Source organism: Ruditapes philippinarum, unplaced genomic scaffold (genome assembly GCF_026571515.1).
Source record: "Ruditapes philippinarum isolate M1 unplaced genomic scaffold, ASM2657151v2 ctg2403_1_1_1_1, whole genome shotgun sequence".
NCBI classification, from domain to species: domain Eukaryota; kingdom Metazoa; phylum Mollusca; class Bivalvia; order Venerida; family Veneridae; genus Ruditapes; species Ruditapes philippinarum.
The window spans coordinates 33,722-55,127 of record NW_026856153.1 but is presented as its reverse complement, the minus strand read 5'-3'; the positions used below and the strand labels follow the sequence as shown (position 1 = coordinate 55,127).

General features: G+C 32.7%; 3 protein-coding genes across 5 annotated transcripts; 2 read left to right on the top strand and 1 right to left on the bottom strand.

The window, feature by feature from the left end:
* The first annotated feature begins 195 nt into the window (after positions 1 to 195).
* Positions 196 to 1,607, top strand: LOC132745602 (zinc finger protein 271-like). Its single transcript, XM_060734559.1, has one exon. It carries the CDS (start codon positions 196 to 198, stop codon positions 1,456 to 1,458), a length of 1,263 nt encoding a protein of 420 aa, XP_060590542.1. The 3' UTR covers positions 1,459 to 1,607.
* A 4,083-nt stretch (positions 1,608 to 5,690) lies between these two features.
* On the top strand, positions 5,691 to 7,962 carry LOC132745594 (uncharacterized). 3 transcript variants are annotated; one of them, XM_060734543.1, is made up of 5 exons: positions 5,691 to 5,977; positions 6,442 to 6,580; positions 6,820 to 6,921; positions 7,283 to 7,461; positions 7,785 to 7,962. In XM_060734543.1, the coding sequence occupies exons 2-5, from the start codon at positions 6,442 to 6,444 to the stop codon at positions 7,794 to 7,796; spliced, it is 432 nt and encodes a 143-aa protein (XP_060590526.1). In that variant the 5' UTR covers positions 5,691 to 5,977; the 3' UTR covers positions 7,797 to 7,962. The 3 variants fall into 3 exon arrangements, with proteins under 3 accessions (XP_060590526.1, XP_060590527.1, XP_060590525.1); XM_060734544.1 differs by having other exon boundaries at positions 5,693 to 5,977; positions 6,820 to 6,909; XM_060734542.1 differs by having other exon boundaries at positions 5,699 to 5,977; positions 6,820 to 6,924.
* Positions 7,963 to 10,028: 2,066 nt separating this feature from the next.
* Positions 10,029 to 19,433, bottom strand: LOC132745593 (golgin subfamily A member 7-like). Its single transcript, XM_060734541.1, has 5 exons — positions 19,316 to 19,433; positions 14,923 to 15,050; positions 14,053 to 14,205; positions 13,305 to 13,406; positions 10,029 to 12,025 (listed from the first exon to the last, which is right to left on the bottom strand). The coding sequence occupies exons 1-5, from the start codon at positions 19,317 to 19,319 to the stop codon at positions 11,984 to 11,986; spliced, it is 429 nt and encodes a 142-aa protein (XP_060590524.1). The 5' UTR covers positions 19,320 to 19,433; the 3' UTR covers positions 10,029 to 11,983.
* Between the last annotated feature and the right edge of the window lie 1,973 nt (positions 19,434 to 21,406).

The following is a 21,406-nucleotide window of genomic DNA, read 5'->3' as shown; positions in this document are numbered from 1 at the left end:
TTGAATACATAATTTTTGCAGTGTTCTCCGGCAAACAATTTTATTTCGACACATATAGTTTCTTGCGGGAAAAAATGTCGATTTGACATGTAAAACAGTAATTCAAAAATCTTCTTTTACGTGTAAGAAAAATAATAATTATGATATTTTATTTCAGATATAGAGATGAACGGACTATTTCTCAATCAAAACATAATGATTCCCGCCATTTTCCACGGTCATCAGTTCCATGCTACAGACAACGCCTGCATGAATCAAGCAAACAACCAATCAAATGTTGAGACACAGAATAATTTTAGACAAGCGATGCAGTTCCATGGGTTCCAACCATTTAACATAACTTTTGCTAACAACAACTTTTATCAACATTCAACAAACCAGCCAGGTTTCCAGTCTACGTCAATGTTTGGGGCGTCCGACAAGGAAATGAAAACTTGCCATATTTCAGGATCATCCAATGAACAACAGTGTGACATAACTTCAGCTGTAGCATCAGCTATACACAGCAGTACAAATGATAACGAAACACATATTGTATCAAATAAAACATTTGACATTTCAGCCTCCTATCCACAAAATGTGCCTGAACAAACACAAATACCTTCGCAACAACAATTGAATCCGTCACCACTCGGTGAACTTCGGTTGCCTACTATTAAAACTTCATCAAATGTTGCAGCTAACGTGATGTCCGAGGAATCCGATTTGGGATACTGTAGCTTTTCGGATATGTCAACATTTCAGGATATTTCGGATGCCATGGTTTATTCAGAAGGCCCAAATGATCAATTTGATGATGTCAAAACTAATTTCTCTGATTTAATTGATGACGTACTAGACAGTATTGACAAGAGGGATCTCATTAAAACAGAATGTGTAACACCAGAAAATTGTGAAAACGTGGATTTTACAGAATCCCAATTGTTTGAAGTACATCAAAATGTGTATGAACAGAAAGCTGTACATCATTCACCTACACCAATGATGAACTATTTTGAGCCATTAAATATTCAGACCACACCCACCTTTCAAGGATTTGTCCCCTGTGTGATAACTTCAAGTGCTTACCCTGTTGTTGACATGAATAGATATAATACGGACTTATATTGCCAAGAATGTGACAAAAGCTTCCAAACAAAGTCAAGTCTACGAGTGCACATGCGCCAACATCGCGGGGAAAGACCCCATCAGTGTCCATACTGCCAGAAATCCTTTGCTCAGAAATCAACACTACGCACGCACGTAAGAACTCATACCGGTGAAAGACCGTACACGTGCAATTTCTGCTCACGTGCATTTGGAGATTACAGCACGTATAGAAAACACGTGCGTGTTCACACAGGAGAAAAGCCGTACACTTGTGACGTATGTAATAAGAGTTTTACACAGTCCGGAAATATGATTCGTCATAAAGAAGTGCATTTGAAGAAATCACAGAAGAAATCACTTGTGAAATGACAATTTGTTAATTCTGTAATAAATTAAAAATAATCCGAAACTAGCAAATAATATGATAGTATTACAACTTGCTTTATTGTTTGCACTTATCTATTATACTGAATATAATGTTGTTACCTTCTGATATGTTTATGTTAATGAAATGTAAATAAAATAATGTATGATAAATTGTTGTTAATCCTTATATAAGAATTGTCGAAACTTGATAAATCAGTGATATATTCTGTAACAATGCACTTATACACTAGACAATTATAACTATATAGTTCGTCTCCGAAGTAATAGAGGGTCTTTGACTTTTGTGTTTCCATACCTCTAGCTAGGCCATGTTCCCTTCACAATGATAAAGATAAGGATCAAGATTTATACATTTTCTCTATTGTCATATTGCAATAGTAAGATATACATTCAATATTTAATGTTACGTTAAAGAATGAGGAGATTTAACGAAAGTTTCGTACCTTACATGATATGCATGTATGAAGTTTATTCCAAGTTATGATCTTGAGTATAGGGCATTTTTACATATCAGTTCAGCCTCATAAGCAATATATACTAAAAAGTCATGATAAGTTGGTCCTGATTTTGTAAACACGTGACCTGGTATAGAGATTGACAATTGATAAGATCCCCGAAAGAAGACCCGTCACAGCAATTTCGGCATACCCCTGTTATTTTGCCGGGTTGCATGGAGCAACGAATCACTACGTACATTAACTGGGGCAAAATATCAAATCTATCCCCGCGTTTCCCCTGCTGCATTTTATCCCGAAAATCGACAACCATCATGAACGTGTTGCATAACTATAGTAATTACATGAATAGGCACATTTCAAATACTGAAGTGTAAGTGATGTACGTAAAATTTAAATCAAAAAGCATTTTTAAAGTGTTTATGTTATATACATTATCAGGGCTTTTCCTTTCTATAGCATGACCGTTTAAAGGGATCTGCCCGTCTGGAAAATTCTTTTAAAATCATAGTTTTAGTAAACATTAAGTTTATTTTCTTCCACTTTTGCATAAATAAAATGTATTTCAACATAAATTTAATAAAGTCTGAAATTTTATGAAAAATATATGGACACTTCAATTTCAAAATGTGTACATAAAATGCACAAGAAGCACCATTTTCATGTAACCTGTAGATTTTATTGTTTTCTGCAACAACACATTTTTTAACAAATAATAATTTTATCTAGTTGTAGTTTACACTATATGTATTGTTATAAATAAATTGTATACATAAAAATCTATGAGGTGGATTAAGGCAATTTTAATCACAATTTTTCACCACTTTCCTTCATGTCAAGTCAAATATATTTTTGACAATTCATTGCAAAGTATATTTTTGACTATTCATTGCAAAGTAACATATCCTAATATAATTAGTATAAGAGCCATGTTATCATGGCCATCCCCCGCCGAATGTGTTTGCTCATTGGAAGAATATATATGTAGTAGAGCAGAATAATTCAATTTTAAGAGGTCTTTTGGTAATGAAAACTGATGGCTTAAGTGATAAAAGCTATTGAAACCTATCTGAATACTGATGGCTGAAAATAACAAAGGGCAATAACTGAAAAATACTGCAGGGTAGGCTATCATTCTTGTGTGCTGCACTCCTCCTTAATGAGATCTATCCACCTATGAAGTTTCAAGTTGATACCTCTAACACTTTTGAGATAAGATCCGGACAAAAATTATGAAAAATAACAAAGGGCAATAACTCAAAAATTATAAAGGGAATAGGTATCATTCTTGCACACAGCATTCCTCCTCAATAAGATCTATCCACCTATGAAGTTTCATGTTGACATCTCAAAGGCTTTTGAGTTATGCTCCACTCAGGTGAAAAATAATCAAAAATGAAAAATAACAAAGGGCAATAACTAAATAATTATGAAAGTTGAGTTATCATTCTTGTGCACTGCTGAGTGAGATCTATCCACCTATGAAGTTTCATATTGATATCTCAACGGCTTTTTGAGTTATGCTCTGGTTGAAAAATAACAAAGGGCAATAACTGAAAAATTATGCAGGGTAGATTTATCATTCTGTACTCCTCCTTAATATGATATATCCATCTATGAAGTGTCAAGTTGTTACCTCAAATACTTTTTGAGATATGCTCCGGACAAAAATGTCGGACGGACGGAAGGTCGGACGGACGGACGGACGAAGACTATTTCTATATCCCCCGCCGCCTTTCGACGGGGGATAATAATATTATATTTACGGGTAATCGACGAGATGTTCCGCATATACATCTTGTCAGAAAACACTCCATTCTAAACTAACTTTTTGTATTTCCTGATTAGGGGTTACACGCTCTTTAAGGAAGTGAAAGGTCTGGTGTCAAGGCAACTGTTTTGGTTTTTGTTATCATTTTTTAGCGATTTTAATATTCTTTCTTAAGGAATTAGCCACCATATGCAAGGATAAAGTGTGGCTGTCAAAAAAATGTACATAAATGATTTCATAATGCAAGTTAGAAACTCTCCGTATGTATCAAACTCAAATTGTTATAGCAAAAAATCTAAACGCAGTCGCTGCAACTCAGTGCCCTGCATGATGAATTATAGTTTTTCAAAATAAACTTATACAGGAAAATACATACAGATACTGAACGATTTAGAATGCAAAGATCAGAAAATACCACAGAGCTTGCAGCCCCTTGATTTTAATTGCTATTGTTCCTGAATCACGTGACATTATTCTTGATTATCTTGATGTGGAAGAAGCATAGGATAACGTTATGTTAACATGTTCATCTAAGTTGTAGGAAATAAAATCTATATACTGCTAATACTAGTATAGCGGATCAAATTTTTAGTTCAACGAATTATAGAGCATTTGTTAGAAAATTAAAATGTATGTTCTTGAAGTTTGTTCCATTTTGGCGGAATCTTCGTACCAATAACACAATATGCTCAGAAAAAAATTACACCTATTGTTATAACTAATTTTTTAAATGTTGTTTGGGTTGTATAATTATTTTTAAGAACTGTATATATCCTGTTTATGCAAATTCAAATGAATCAATTTCCCAATTATAAAAAAAATCGAAACGAAAGATTTTTATGAGTAAGGGAACAGTTGACTCGCCTAATTCAGTATATTCATATTATGACAATGAAATTGAAAAACACAAAAGATCAAAACACTATAAACAAAATGGAATGTGAGAAATTCATTGTTCAAAACATTTTAGTACATCTTCAATATACGTATATATTAAGTTAAACATGGACGAACTTTTGATCTAATATATTAACAAAATAAATTGACTACCATTATACAAGACAATCTCATTATCGTTTGTTAATAGGTATATGTAAATTAATTAATTAGTGTAAACAATGTGGTCAAGCACGGTAGACAATCAATCAGAGGGTGCGTCTGACAGCCGGGCTTGTTCCTACAACTTGTTAGCACGTGTACAGCGCACGTCTTCTTAATGATTTACAAATAACCATATTCAGAAAGCATGGAAACTCAATCGGGTTTCATTTTTTTTTTTACGAAAAACTTTTTTTGTCTCTTTTCAGTCGATCCCTTAACGTTATAGTAAGAATAAATCACATTTTGGGCATGTTTTGACACGACAACGTACATCAGAGCAGAATTTTTCATGATAAAAATACAGTTTTCCATTTTTTTGGCTGTCCTCTGAATCAACCCCTAGGCCTAACAATGATACCTGTCCCTAAAGAAGACCTGTGTTTTCTATACGCAAGGAATAATATAATTTGTTTTTATGTAAAATACTACCTTCAGTTTGTAATATTTGTACTACTTTATAGCGTAGCGGTTTTCAGCGTTCCTGTAATAATCTTACTTTCAATCTCGTAAAAAAATTAACGAATCTATTTTTCAAAAATGAAAATATTGCTGCAGTCAGGCGAACAAACTATCATCAGATCCCTCACCCTGGCACTAAATATAGCAATTACTAACAGTTACGTTGTACAGACTAATATAATACTCTCCTTCTACATCATTTGTTTAAAAAAATAAAAAAATCAATAAAAATTGTGTCAATTAAAAACTTTGCTTCCTGGTTTAAAGCATTAGGCACCAGATCGCAATTGTAGGACTTCTAAATATGATCTGTATATAACGAACATGCTATACGTACATAATCATAATTGCCTTTCATTATAACAAATAATAATAAAAAAAACCTACAACAACAAGAGAAACCCAAAAGAAAGACAACTTTTTTGATGAAAACATAAACTTCACCCCATAAATCATTATATTACAAATATCACCTTTCAATAGCCTGATGATATTGTGTTTTACAGATTTTAAGGTTGGTTCGTCATTCATTTAACAAGTTTCCAGTCATGTAGAGCGGCACGTGTCTACATTTTCAATTGGCTGTTTTTTTGGTTGGTTTCTTTGCTCTTTTTTTTTGCTGACCTGATGACCTGATGTTTTCTAGGCTTTATAAACAGCCAGTTTCAGAAATCAGCGCTCAGATCTCTCCATACCTCGCCGGTGATAGGACAAGGTAAGATTTTGTATATTATCATAGATGTATGCGCACGGTTTTAACAAATTATTGTGTTATCTTTTTTAAAGCACTTGTTGTAACTGAAGTAGTTAGTCTTTATTAGACTCAATCAAACCGAGTCTGCAATTTTCATGTAATTTTGTTGTGATTAATGCTTCCGAGGGATCACTTAGTTTCCAGATTTTTTTTTAACAAATCCAGTGTCATTTGTCTGAATAGTTTCTCTTCAAATTAAATTTTCTTTTTTCTTATTTGTAAATAAATACATACAAATGGCATACTTGATATAAAAAGCAAATAAAAGCAAAACAAATTACAGTAAAATTTAGTAATTTAAGTCAATTTCTGCGTTTACTGAGTTTGGAGGAGTCTGGCTACCTCAGTAATGTGAATTCCTGTGTCATATAAGTTAATGATTTATATTCCATTCATTACTTTGTAATCTTCATTTCATTTTGTAGATGAAGGCTGTTTTAGTATACTTGTTGTCGTTTTTACTGGCCGCATCAGCCGCCAACTGGAAGGGATATGGCGGTGGTTATAATGGAGGTGGAGGATTTGGTGGCGGAGGATTTGGCGGCGGCGGAGGATTCAACGGCGGTATGAAAAAATAGCTGTTTCTTTTACATCACGACTGAAAAGCAATGTTTCAGATTTTTGTTTATTAAATGTAAATAGGTATAAACATAGGATATTAAAAACGTTGTATTCTCTTGCATGTATGTTCACTAGAGTTGTAGTGCGCACATTAACATATCAATTAACGTTAAATACAGGACTGTAACAAGTCATTTTCAGTTACATTAATTTAAGATATTTCTAAATATTTTATTGATTAGGTAACAACGGCGGATTTGGTGGTATGGGAGGATTCAATGGAGGTGGATTTAACGGAGGAGGCGGATTTAACGGCGGAGGATTTAACGGAGGTGGATTTAACGGTGGTATGATATATATGTGTGGAATGTAATAAATTAAATTAATATAACATAATGTATTAAGTTATTATATTATATACATGCATATTGTCGTGTTTGACACTGTTGAATTTTACCATTGCTGTATAAAACATGTATTTTTAACTCTATAAATGTAAAGATTTTTATTGACACGTTATAAAATGATCTGTTTTCACTAAAACCTGATAATTGTAAATTCCATCGAAGATTTGTCATTGACATTATTTTATAGATTACGACACGTTTCTATCAAGAGAGCGTTGAAATAATAATAATAATAATAATAATAATTATAATAATAATAAGGATAGACAATTTATTATTTTTATCAAATGTCTTACAGGAAATTTCAACAACGGGGGCGGATACGGTGGAGTAGGAGGATACGGTGGCCGTAGAGGCGGAGGCTTCATTGGAGGCGGGGCAATCGGTGGATGTGGGCGTTACGGCTGTGGTGGTATTGGAGGTATCCGCGGGGGATTTTACAGACCTAGATACCCCAAATACGGCCGAAAAATGAGGGTACAGCAGATTTATTTATATTTTCCTTTTTACTTACATTCGAAATGTTATCTTTTATATTAACACTGCAGAGCAGGGCATTCATCTCTCAATCTCTTGGCGTCCATTAGATATACATGTAATGCAATATTTTTGTGTTTTTTTTTTTTACGTTTTCAGGAAAGCACTATTTTTTTTGTCTATAAATCAACGTCATATCTAACAACTTAACATATGTAATGGTATTACTCAAATGTTGATACTGACAACATTTTGTAAAACGAATCTTTCATTAACCTTATTATAAATCAATTAGAAGATAAGCAATATATTTATATTTGCAGAAATTCGGTTAAATACACTGGAACCTTGACAAATTCAACACTGCATCAACCATCGACCGGAAGTAGACCAAGGAATGACTCATTTTCACGTGCCGCTCACACATTCTGTATATACTTATTGTTTTCTTATAAACTTTTTATTTTTGGCCAAAAATAAACTGTTTCGCAAGCTCTTAAAGATTCTTGTTTTGTTTTCTTTTTCTATATTATAAAATACACCGATGGCATGAACTACTGCATAATGTCATGCAACATACTTGTTTGTGGCCCAGTGGTTAACATGATCATGTCCCCTACCCGCTGAGTTTCGAATCCCGAAATGGACTTTCGATTCCTAATGTGAGGAAGCTATCCAGCTAGCTTACGGAACGTATAATATGAATATAGAAAGTTGCTTCTTTATCATTAAAAACACGTTAAGCCTCAGAAATGGCTACATCTTTCTATCTTGATAAGGCCAAGCATGTGTCTTGCAACATTTGATTAACAGATTTAAAATCATGTTAGATGCTCATCACTGGTAGGAAATAGCGCTGACTGTGAAATTATCTGTCATAAAAGTAAAAGAAGTATTTCGACTTCCATACAAAATAAATCACCCATGTACTTTTTGTTAAAAACAGCAAACTACCTTATGGCAAACAATTTCATTTAAGTAAACTGTTACAGGGCAGCAAAATTAAACAGGTTTTTGAGAAATGATTACAGTAGCATTTAGGCCTAATGGACCTTTAACTTTTTCAGCTAAAGTACAACATTGACCATGTACTGATATCAAATTAAATGGAATTTGTTATGAACTTGTAACAGATAACAAATTAATATTAAATATGAATATACATGTACTAAACCAGTTAAATCATTGTTCAGCCAAGGCAATCATGACTCTCAGGCAATCATATAGTATTCCCTTTAATGTCAGTGAACAAGAACAAGTTTAAAAACTCAAAAGTTATTTTACTTTTATTTAAGTTTAAATCACAGAAGCTCAAAAATAAAAATAGCTCAATATGTATACAAAATTATACAATATAAAGTTAATGAAAAACATGAATACATAATGACTTTAGGAAGGAAATTCCAATCAAAAAAACATGAAAAAGAAAAGTGACATTAACTAAAAGTTGCATGACATGATATTTACTGATACAGTATTTGTTACTTTACTGCTATTGAGTTTGACGAACTACTATCTCAATTGATAAATAAATGAAAGGTACTGTAATAAAATATAGAAGTTCTTTAGAAAGAGTGTTGCCTACAAACTGACTGATAAATGATTGTATTAAATGTATATTAAGTACATGTATATAAATCAGATATATGTGTATGGAGAAACGCAACATCAAGGTAATTGAGCCCTTGATCAACACAAGATACATGTACTATACATTTGTATGTAACATACAAACTTAATCAGATTTCTATTTCATAAATATATACACTTTGTACTGCTTAAAGTTAATATCATCTTAATACCTGTTACTTTTGTAAAGAAGATCTATAACTTACTGCTAGAAACAGTAGATAAATTACATACCAAATTTATTCATTAGTGCCAGCAATCAAATTTCCATCTCTGATTCCACGTCTACAAAATAATAGCTTATAATTACCAGTCCCCGGCCCCGTGTTCACAAAGATTTCAGGATCAGGATCAAGATCAGGATCAAATTGAAAAACTCTAATATTCTTCATTTTTTATTGTCATATATTAAATATCTAATATTAATTTGATAAAACTGGACTTGCAATGGCAAATTAATAAAGTTTTAGAATAAATTTATTGTTATTTTTACAAGATACGGGCATTTTACAGTTCGATCCAAATATTGATCCTGATCCTAAAACTGATCCCTTAGTTTTGATCCAAATATTTTTTATTTGTGTTGTTATTTTCTAATTTTATCCCAAAAAACAGTTTTTGATTTCTTTTCAAATCGGCAATTTTTTACATTTTTAATAATTATTATTTAATTCTAGCAAATCACAATAAATTTTAGTAACATAAAACAATGAAAATAAAATCAGGATCACTTGATCCTGATCCTGATCTTTTCTTTGTGAACACGGGGCCTGGTGTTTACATTTTGACGAATACACATATTGATTGTGATACTCTTCAACACAGACAAATAAACTAAATGGAAACATTGAGTTAGCATTTACAAATACTTCAGAACAAAAGCTAACATTTACTGATGTTATTACCCTGTGTTTAAACAAATTAGTGAATTTCACATACTATGATGATAGAAAGAAATACAATAAAAATATCTGGAAAAAAAGTGATCCCTCGGAAGCATTAAAAACAATTGCATTTTAATTGCAGACTTGGTTTGATTAAGTCAATACATGAGGGATAATGAAAAAGCCATGACGTTTTATACAAGCAAATAATGAGATATCTTTTTAACTGTGTAACTTGCTTAAAGTAAAGTTAATAAATATGATATAAATTTTGGACTATCATTAAAGTGGCATCACTCAATATTATCAACTTGCATTTGATAAGAGTAATATTAAATGACAATATTTTTTTAGTTTATATCACTATTATATATTCTAATTAAATATATATCTTTTCAGAGGTCAGTCAAATGTAAAAAGCTTTTATAAAGTACCAAAAATATCTATCCTCTGCATGTTTAGAAATTAAAAGAGACAAACAATGGTAGATAACTGTTGTAACACAATATAATTCAACATATAACTAATGATGTAAATGTTGTGAGAACAGCAGATGAGGTTAATTATAATATAAAGTTTACAATGTTGACCAAAATTACAGTTACAACATATAAATAATCATGCATTAACATCAAAGATTTATTGTAATAAACGTTCAATAGAATTTGAAAACTTTAAAGAGCAGCCCTGAACAAAAATGAAATCTACTTTAATATGAAGCCTAGCAAACAAGAAAAACACTAGATTGTGAATAATATACAATACATGAAAAATCTTTCTAGTTGAATTAACATTTGCTATACATCTTGAAAATTCTGACTGTAACGATCTTCAAGTTCAATGAAAGAATGATGTCCAACTTTATAATCATAGTTTCTTACATACCAACAATTCATTTATACTAATTAAATTAGTGTGACTGTGTTGAAAATTATGAGCTCGCTGCAACACTCTAAAAAGTTTCCTGGAATCAACCAGTACTAAGCAATGAGTGTAAAGTTTCTTGCTCACGGAAACAACAGCTTGCCCCTGACCAGTTTGAACCCACACGGTCAGCAATCTTTAAATTTACTAGTCTGCCATGTTAACCACTCAGTTACATTAATATCACAACAAATCTGAACTCAATAGTCATTATTTAAAGGTAAATTTTGTTAACTTCAATCATTAGTTAGTACAAGAACTTATACAGGAAATACAGATAAGTAATCAAGACTATATTTTCCTGCTAGCCCTTTATTATTTTATTATATATCAGCTCTAACTTACTTCAAATTACCACTCCCCTCTACACACATCATTACAATATCCATAAACAAAGGTGTCTAGAAAATATTCAAATTGTCACCAAAATTCATATATTTAAAAAGAATGTTTAGATTTGTTGACTTCAAATACATTATTTCAACAGTTGATTAAATCATCATTAAAATCATTTATATTGAAGTTATGAAGACAATAAAAAGATGGTAAAGACAATTCTCACATTCAATAAAGAAATTATGTAAAAACATTTAAACAATTAAAACATGTTATCAATGTGTTATTATCTATGCTGGTCAATTAAAAATACCAATTGAAATACTTAAACTTGTTCTTGTCAGGCTGATTTCAGAGAAAATATTTAAACTTGTAAATACTGAAGAGTTAAGATTGTTACATCCACCTGAAACTTGACACTTGAATCAACAGACTTGTTCCATGTATACGTGTATATCTTTTTATCATTAAATTTTCCTTTCATTTGGAAATCTGCACTGTATAACCATAGAATACTACGATGAAGTTTTTTTAACATGAATCTTGTCTAATATGATGTCCATCTTTGCTGTCTTCTGATTAACAAATGTATCTCCTATACAACTAAAGGTGAACTAATGTTTGAATGTATTTTGACAATATATAGGTATGTATGTAGGAGGAACACAGAATACACAAACAGGAATATTATGATTGACATCATGATGATGGGGGGGTTGTGAACTATCGATTATTTAATGTGACATTGCTCATCTTCCTCCACTAGATTCAGTAAGCACACAGATTTCAAGCTGATCATTAAGTTAAGGAATATAGATCTACAAAAATATAAATAAATTCAATATTAATGTTCTTAAAATTATGACTTTTCAACATCACTGATGGATGAAGACCATGTGGGGCTCTTATGTTGGAAAATATTACGGGTGAGAATAAATCATACAAAATATATCATGAAAACATCCTAACAGCATCAACAATAGCTTCAAACTCAAATCTGATTACTGTTTTGTTTGGTTTTACGGGGCAACAACACAGATTAAGTCATATTGCCCCCAAACAGGAAAGATGATTTTGTTAACCCTCAGGTGTTAACAAACTTAAAGCAACTTCAGGTGTCAAAGCCACCTCACCTGCTGGAGCTGAGACATGCATAGACTCCAATGATTGGAACACATTTAGTCACCTCTTACCAACATGCACAGTAAATTAGTGGGTGCAATTCTGATGCCTCAACTCATAAAGGCAACCCCACAAGGGGAAAACTCAAATTTGACATTCTAGTGATAAAAGGGACAAGCTATTAAATAAGAAGCACATAGATCTGTTATTTTTACTAACAAAAAATGGATATATGTCTATGTAAGGGTCTTTAAAAGATCTTAATTTTAAAGCCTTTTTCCCCAAGGCAAAAGTGTTAAGCCTTTTTGTCAGGCCAGTCTAATAGGTTCAATTGTTGCTTGCTCATTTCATTTTTTTGTATTGTGTATTTATTGAAATTCCTTAAAACATAAATGGACTGTTCCAAATCAAAGAAAGGTAAATCCTCCATTACAAATATTTTGCAAGTTAAGTACCGAACTGAATGAAATAAATATTATAATTATAACACTGCATGCTTGTAACATTGCATTTCATTGGCTAATCATGATGTACATACAGTTTTATATAAATGGCTGTTGTCAATGTATGAAGAAATCTGATTTTTTCATAAAAAGAGTAAGTTTGCTGCATTATTAAGATTCTTGACAGGTTATATGGCTGTATATAAAAGGCTGTTTACAATATAACCCTTGCTGCTATGAAGATACCCATTTATACTGTATAAAATCTTTATAACTAATAATATTAACCCTTTCACAGTTCAAAACAAAAGTTGAATAATGGTCTTTTCCTACCATGAAGTTGTAACTTTCCATTTATTGGCTAACTGACACTAACAGTGAGTAGACTGCAATAAAAGACTTAAGGGTTTTGACATACAGCAATGGCAAGAAAGTTTGCCTGACCCAAAACTGGACACATTTGCCTCATATTATAGATTTTGACATATACAAGATTAAAGGATACGACACGGAGACCTCTCTCTACTGGATCTATTATCATCAAACCTCTAGGTACATACACATTCTGGTTCTGTTCATCAATGTAATGGCGGATTTTCTTCAACATCTGAAATACAGGAGGAATACTACAGATATGACTTTACAAGATTTACAAAATGGTTAAAGTTAAATCAACATTGTACAAATAAAGATACTTATATACTTCAAATGTCAATACAGCTACTGAATTGCCATACAGTCAAAAGCAATTTGCAACATAGATATCTGATATTTTACAAGTGAAAGAATGTGTAGCCACTTAAAATTATGAAAATAAAAGCTATTCAAAATAACAGCCATTTTCCTCACATTGCTTTTGTTTGTTTGTTAGACTTTAAATCACACAGACACTGTTAAAGTAGTAAGCTTTTCTCAGGGAGGAAGATCTAAGGTGCCCTTTGTGTATTATTACAAGCATATGCAGGCACCCGAATAGGGCATCCCCTCCACCTCCCACCTTTCATAAGCTAGCTGGATAACCTCCTTGGATATAAAATTTCAAAATCTCTAACATGACCACAAAACAACAGCAGTGAGAGGCCAGTGGTTTAAAATAAGTCAGTGACCTTAACCACCCAGCCAGGTATGTCCTCCCATATAGACTGTAGCAAATGAACCATAAGGTAACTTGTAAGATTATAGACAAAGAAAGAATACTTTAGAAATAAAGAGATATATTACGAAAGATACAAGTATAATAAAGTGTATGAAACCTTCTCATAGTGGGTATCGAAGCAGATATATGAGAGGTATGCTGTAAGACAAGCAAGACAACTTTCACAATAAGTCTTCCCACTAAGTGTCTCTGCTTCCAGATACATGCTGTTTAACTTGCTTACTGTCTCCTGGAATGTAGCTGCATCAATCTGTAATCAAATATATATATATCAACTTTCTATCACAACATGTTGCTTCTTTTCATTGTAATAAAATTATAGCTGTTATAATGTATTTTCTTCAAAATTACACATTTTAATATAAAATATCATCCCATGTACAATCATTTATTCTCCCCCTACTAAAAGCATTTATAAATGGTTTCTTATACATGTAGATATTGTTGCATAATAAATGTAACACTAACAACAGGGCTATAGTGGCACTGCATCACTCAAAATTTATAGTATATTTCGTGAAACACAACTGTAACCAGAATGATTAATTATAATCTGAAAACTTTTGCATTGATTATCATTGACTTCATTCCGTGGGATTCAAAAGCAATCTCTTGGGGAAGTTATCACTATAAGCTTGCCATAAACTTGGTTTGATTACAATATCTCATTTTAAACTGAAGTTATCTACCAGGAACCATTTTTCTGTATTTATATTTATGTTCAGTGATTTTGACCCAATTGGCCCAAAAGCAATCCAAAGTAACTTGCCAAGGTTTTACATAAGCTTTCTTTACACCAATTTAGGTTACTATAGTTTATCTCATTCCTTACTCTTAATTATTCCCTAAAAACCACTGACAACTGACTGCCCAAATGCTCGCCCTTCATTTGCTATTAAATATAATATTAAATGAAATCTAATGTTTGAAAACCTAGTTAGTAATTGATAATGATATAAAATTATACCTTTCCTTCCAAATCCTGTGGAAATTTGGTTTGGAAACTTAGAGTCGTCCCATTGGAGTAGTCCCGCTGGACAAACACCTTTGGACAATGACTCACGGGTATCCGTGATAGATCATCCATCTTTTGACCTGAAAAAAAAATTGCAAAAATTAAATTGTAATATTTTATTCAAAGTATATTGCAATTATTCAATATTGTAGTAGTTACAAAGAGCTCCAGCCAACCCTAAGGAGGTGGCTGATTGATGCTGCTGAGTGAAGCTCATGCTTAATCTTTCTTTTGGCTTATTAGGAGAGCTCCACTGAGGTCCAAAGGTCTAAAAAGTTTAAATTTGATATTCTTATATAGATAAACAGAACTTTAATAAACTTGGGCACCATAAAGATAGAAATACATGTATTGAACCAATAATATATAGAAATATTAAACTGAGTATTATTAAACTGAGTATCAAATTTTTGTTCAATTCTTATAAATGTTTTCATTTTGATTTAAGTTTCCCATGTAATTGTTTAAGGTGCCTGGAATATTGCAGTCTGCGAAATAAGCAGTTGTCCCATTGCCCGAGACAACCATTTTTTGGCCCAAACAACTAATTTTTAAAAGTTTACTTGCCCGATGGAAAAGTAAAAATTTTCAGAAAGTATTCATCAAAATGTCAACGAATAGTGATAAAATGCAAGATATCAAATACAATTAGTTTGCTTACATTTATGACTGTTTCTTACAGATGATAAGTTTGCAAATTTGATCAATAATTGCTTGGAGATGTTCTGATGAAAATATTCAAACAACCAGTTTTTACTTTGGACAACAGAGATTGGTTGCCTGGGTGACAAAAATTTTTAAACCCTAATTTCACAGACTGATATTGTGATCATATGTCAAATATAGATTCTAGTTTTTTACCCAGGTGACCCATATTCAAACTTGACCTAGAAATCATCAAAACAAACTTTCAGACCAATTTCCAGGATACTTGGATCAAAACAGTAGCAACTAGAGTGTTAACAAGATTTTTCTATTTTTAGCTCCGGTGACCTAGTTTCACATGCGATTTCGAACTCATCCGAGCAATTACCTAGACAAGCATCCTGACCAAGTTTGATGATAATTGAGTCGAAAATATGACCACTAGAATGTTAACAAGGTTTTTCAATATTTGGGCGGTGTGACCTAGTTTTTCATCCAAGATGACCCATGTTCGAACTTGACATAGAAATCATCAAAACAAACTTTCAGACCAATTTACAGGATATTTGGATCAAAACAGTAGCCACTAGAGTGTTAACAAGAGTTTTCTATTTTTAGCTCCTGTGACCTAGTTTTTCATCCAAGATGTTCAATGTTTGAACTCATCCAAGCTATCAAATAGACAAACATTCTGACCAAGTTTGATGGTGATTGAGGCAAAATTGTGACCGCTAGAGTGTTAACAAAGTTTTTCTATTTTTAGCTCTTGTGACCTAGTTTTTCATCCGAGATGACCCATGTTCGAACTCATCCGAGCTATCAAATAGATAAGCATCCTGACCAAGTTTGATGATGATTGAGGCAAAAATGTGACCGCTGGAGTGTTAACAAGGTTTTTCTATTTTTAGCTCCGGTGACCTAGTTTTTCATCTGAGATGACCCATGTTCAAACTCATGCAAGGTATCACCTAGACAAGCATCCTGACCAAGTTTGATGATGATTGAGGCAAAAATGTGACCGCTAGTGTGTTAACAAAGTTTTTCTATTTTTAGCTCCGGTGACCTTCTTTTTCATCCGAGATGACCCATGTTCGAACTCATCCAAGCTATCACCTAGACAAGCATCCTGACCAAGTTTGATGATGATTGATGCAAAAATGTGGCCGCTAGAGTGTTAACAAGGTTTTTCTATTTTTAGCTCCAGTGACCTACTTTTTCATCCAAGATGACCCATGTTCAAACTCATCCGAGCTATCACCTAGACAAGCTTCCTGACAAAGTTTGATGATGATTGATGCCAAAATGTGACCGCTAGAGTGTTAACAAGGTTTTTCTATTTTAAGCTCCGGTGACCTACTTTTTCATCCAAGATGACCCATGTTCGAACTCATCCAAGCTATTACCTAGACAAACATCCTGACCAAGTTTGATGATGATTGAGGCAAAATTGTGACCGCAAGAGTGTTAACAAGGTTTTTCTATTTTTAGCTCTTGTGACCTAGTTATTCATCTGAGATGACCCATGTTCGAACTCATCCTAGCTATCAACTAGATAAGCATCCTGACCAAGTTTGATGATGATTGAGGCAAAAATGTGACCGCTGGAGTGTTAACAAGGTTTTTCTATTTTTAGCTCCGGTGACCTACTTTTTCATCCGAGATGACCCATGTTCGAACTCATCCGAGCTATCACCTAGACAAACATCCTGACCAAGTTTGATGATGATTGAGGCAAAAATGTGACCTCTAGAGTGTTAACAAGGTTTTTCTATTTTTAGCTCTTGTGACCTAGTTTTTCATCCGAGATGACCCATGTTCGAACTCATCTGAGCTATCAACTAGATAAGCATCCTGACCAAGTTTGATGATGATTGAGGCAAAAATGCGACCGCTAGAGTGTTAACAACAAAATGTGAACGGACGGACGACGGACAATCATTGATCCTAAAAGCTCACCCTGAGCATGCTCAGGTGAGCTAAAAAACTGAAATAATTGTAACACATGCTATTATAGGAATCGATATTTTTTTTCAATATAGAATATACAATGAAGGTACAGAAACAAAGAGTAAAGTATAAATCATATCAATTTATTTATTAATTTAATCAAACAATGTTGACGGTGACAAAAGAATTATAGATATTATGGCTCCTGTTTTGTAACATTACATGACCGAATGTTTCCATTTTCACTTGCATGAACAACTAACTTTCCTTACCTGATAATTAAATGTGTTAGATTTTTCAATATCAAGGAAATAATTACGAGTAGCTATTAATTGTGAGATATTTATAAACATTGAAGTTAACATTGAATGCAACAAGTATCTAATCTTAAATGGTTTTGGTAAAGATTTAATCTTTAAAAAAATATATAAGAGGTATCGTAATTCTTTTCATATATGGTTGTAATATATATTTGGAAATTGGCGTTCCACTTCATGAAAATTGTTATTTATGATTATTATAACTATGAAATTTTAATATACCGGTTTAAAACACAGGGCTTATTCTGGGGCCGATTTGGTAAAGGGTAATTTGGGGCCGATACGTCTTGGGGCAGAAACATCTCGAAATCACTTAGACTGAGCTGATTGTTTTGGTTGTTAAGGTAATTTCAAACTACACTAACAAAGTTCTATGCTCCTGCGTTTATGAATAAATTATGTAAATGAGCCACGTTGAGCCGCCATGTTGGAGTTTCGGTAAGTGTATTAGAAATTGCTACCTGTTCGTTTTGAAAGCTCGTCCTAACTTACAGTTTCCTTGAATGTAGGAAAACTTGGTTTTGTTTGATTGCATACTGAATGATAGGTATTACAAAATAAATATAATGAAAATCGATCCATCAATAATTGTATACGAGCGTTATAAAGTCAATTTAATTTGTCAGAATAATAAGATTCTGTTGCAGGGTATCGGTAAAAGACTGCTTTTTTTCCCCGTTTTTGAAATTTATTTGAACACGGAGACAATTTTTCTCAAACAGGTTTATGAATATACTTTACGTTGCAACAGAGTTTACCGTGTGTCCATTCCTTATTTAAAATGTCTAAGAAGTTAAATCTGTTTGTTTACATGTAAATGTGTACCGTCATTTTGACCGACTGGAATAAAAACTATTATGACGGTGATTATACCGCATATGTAATGAAAATTACGCCGTGTAGTGCAAAGTTTTGGACATTGCAATTAAAATTAACGCTTACGTTGATTCAAACTGTTCCTTGTCAGCAAAATTGAAACCGAAAGTAGTGGTTGTTCTGGAATTTAATCAAATAAAATGGGTGGGATTTAACCACCGCGCATGCTCTGTGTGAACTTATAGTTTACATCCGGTCGTAGCATAGGGTAACCCGGTAAGAGTGCAAACTTTGTTAGTGAACTAATTACCTTCAAAAACTTTTATTAATACAGGATATAGCTCTGTGTTACCAACTTCATAATTGTCCTTAGTAAAAAAAACTTCGGTAAGAGAACTGTCCGCGCTAATGAAAAAATTACGGAAAGGATATGATATTTGAGGACATAATAATATTTTGTCCAGATACCATGTTGATTGTTGTGGTGAAGACCATTTTCGCCGTTTGAATTAGTTAGAGATCAAATAAACAGCGAATAAAATTTGTGGTGTTACAAATCTTCTATCAGAAAAGAATGATTTCATTGTAATTTTTAAAGAAAATCTATAGTTTCTTACCCATTTGACAATTTTATCAATTGTTTTTATTCATCACAAAATTTCATTCACATCCGGGCTATTGAAAATGTTAATTCAACGTTATGTCAGCTTTGATTGGTCAATTTATCAATTATTTGTATTGAAGAATTTGATTGGTTCTTTTTCATTGGGCATATTTGATTTTATCATCGGTTGGATATGATATATATAGTCCTATATAAAACATATAGCGTTGTATGGCTGTAGGTTCGATCCTCACTCGGGTACAAATCTTTCATGTGAGGAAGCCATCAAGCTGGCTTACGGAAGGTCGGTGGTTCTACCCAGGTGCCCGCTCGCACCTGGGGTCTTCCTCCACCAATAAAGCTGGAAAAAAAATCGACGAAAAATCTCGGCCTCGGCGGGACGCTCTAGGATGGCCCGACTTGAATGTACGGTCGCCCATATGGGCTTTCCGGCGGCGACCTTAAATAAACGCATATAAAAAAGCTTTGTATGAGATAATCTTCTCTCTTCCCCTCGGTACGTGTATGTCGTTGAGAAGACACAGGGCATCCGCAGAAGATTAGAAAACCCGCTTAACATCGCATATATATTTCTTCTATGATGTCATTTTAGTAATTCGTTAAAATTATGGACGTCAGTTCCGTTATTTTTTGTTGAAATTGCCAGAAACGCCAGACGACGATATTGTTTACAACGGGAAAATGACGGACACGCAGAAGTTAGAAAATAGGGTGATCATAAAATCTTGTTGTAATTTGGGAATGATCCCAACAACAACATTTGGAAAAAACAGCCGGCGAACAGAGAAAATAAAAAAAATCTATCATTAGTGTTTAAGTGACAGAAAAAAATAACGATGGACATTACTTTGTTAAGCAGTAATGGTAATTGACCGCGTTACGTTGAAGCACAAGTTGTACGTTAAATATAATGACATTGACGTCAATAGCTTTTTGGAGTGCGCCGCTGTCGCTGACATGTGTTTATGTGAAATTAGATATTGTTTTAATATAAGAAGCTACTAACATGAATTTTTCTGTGTTTATTTGTTATCTATTCTTCTAAGCAGTGTAAAAATTTCAAATCAATATCTCAAATTATTTTATGCAAAAAAGAAAGTCCACGAACTTTTGGATAATCCCTCGTATATATGACAGTGATATTTTTTTTATATTTTTATGCCAAAGAATGTTTTTTTACAGAATTGTTTTCAATTGAAATGTCTTATTGTATCCACTTATCTGAATAAGGCAGGTCAGGGATCTATGCATTGAACCTAATCTATAAATGTAGGTCCATATCAGCTTGTCTCTCTGTTGGTATATGATTTAATTACCATACATAAGGATTACGCAAGTGTCCTTTTAATTTTATTTTATAAATACTTTCACAACATTGGATAGATAAATAAATCCTTAATTTTTCTTGTTTTAATACATTTTATTTTATTCCAGTTTAACAGTCCTCTGATATAACCCTAACACATACATGATAAAGTATCGACTTCTATGCCAATAAAAGATTCAGAATTTATAGTATAATTTTCCCGCCAAAACAAATTTGATATGCATGAAACTTAATGCCAATTATGACAAGACTAAATAAGCGTGCAATCACTACACCGTCGGGGAACTCATACAAAAGATCTTATCTTATAAATGCACGGATAAAATAGATAAAATGAATACATGAAATACACGTGAAGATGATTAATAATGTCATCGCCGGAGAAGTATAACAAAGAAAATATCAATGTATATTACTATAAATGTAAACTTAAAATATTCGCAATAAAAGAGAATGCACTGTTGGTTAGTTCTTCTAAGAAATAAAAAAACAAGTAAATCCACATTTTACAAGCGACAACGACGAAAATTGTACTGTAGTGAAAATATTCTGTGGGGATCTGTCTAGGTTTTACATTTTTCTGTATAAATAGTGTAAATTAGTTCAAAATGGATAATGCTTTAAAAAGTCGTATAATTTCAACGAATTAAATTGTGTCAATTATCAAGCAAACGAGTCTAATAAAGGAGAAAGGACATTTTGAAATATTTCATTCATGGAAATATATCGCCGATAAACGAAGAAAGATGCACTGTG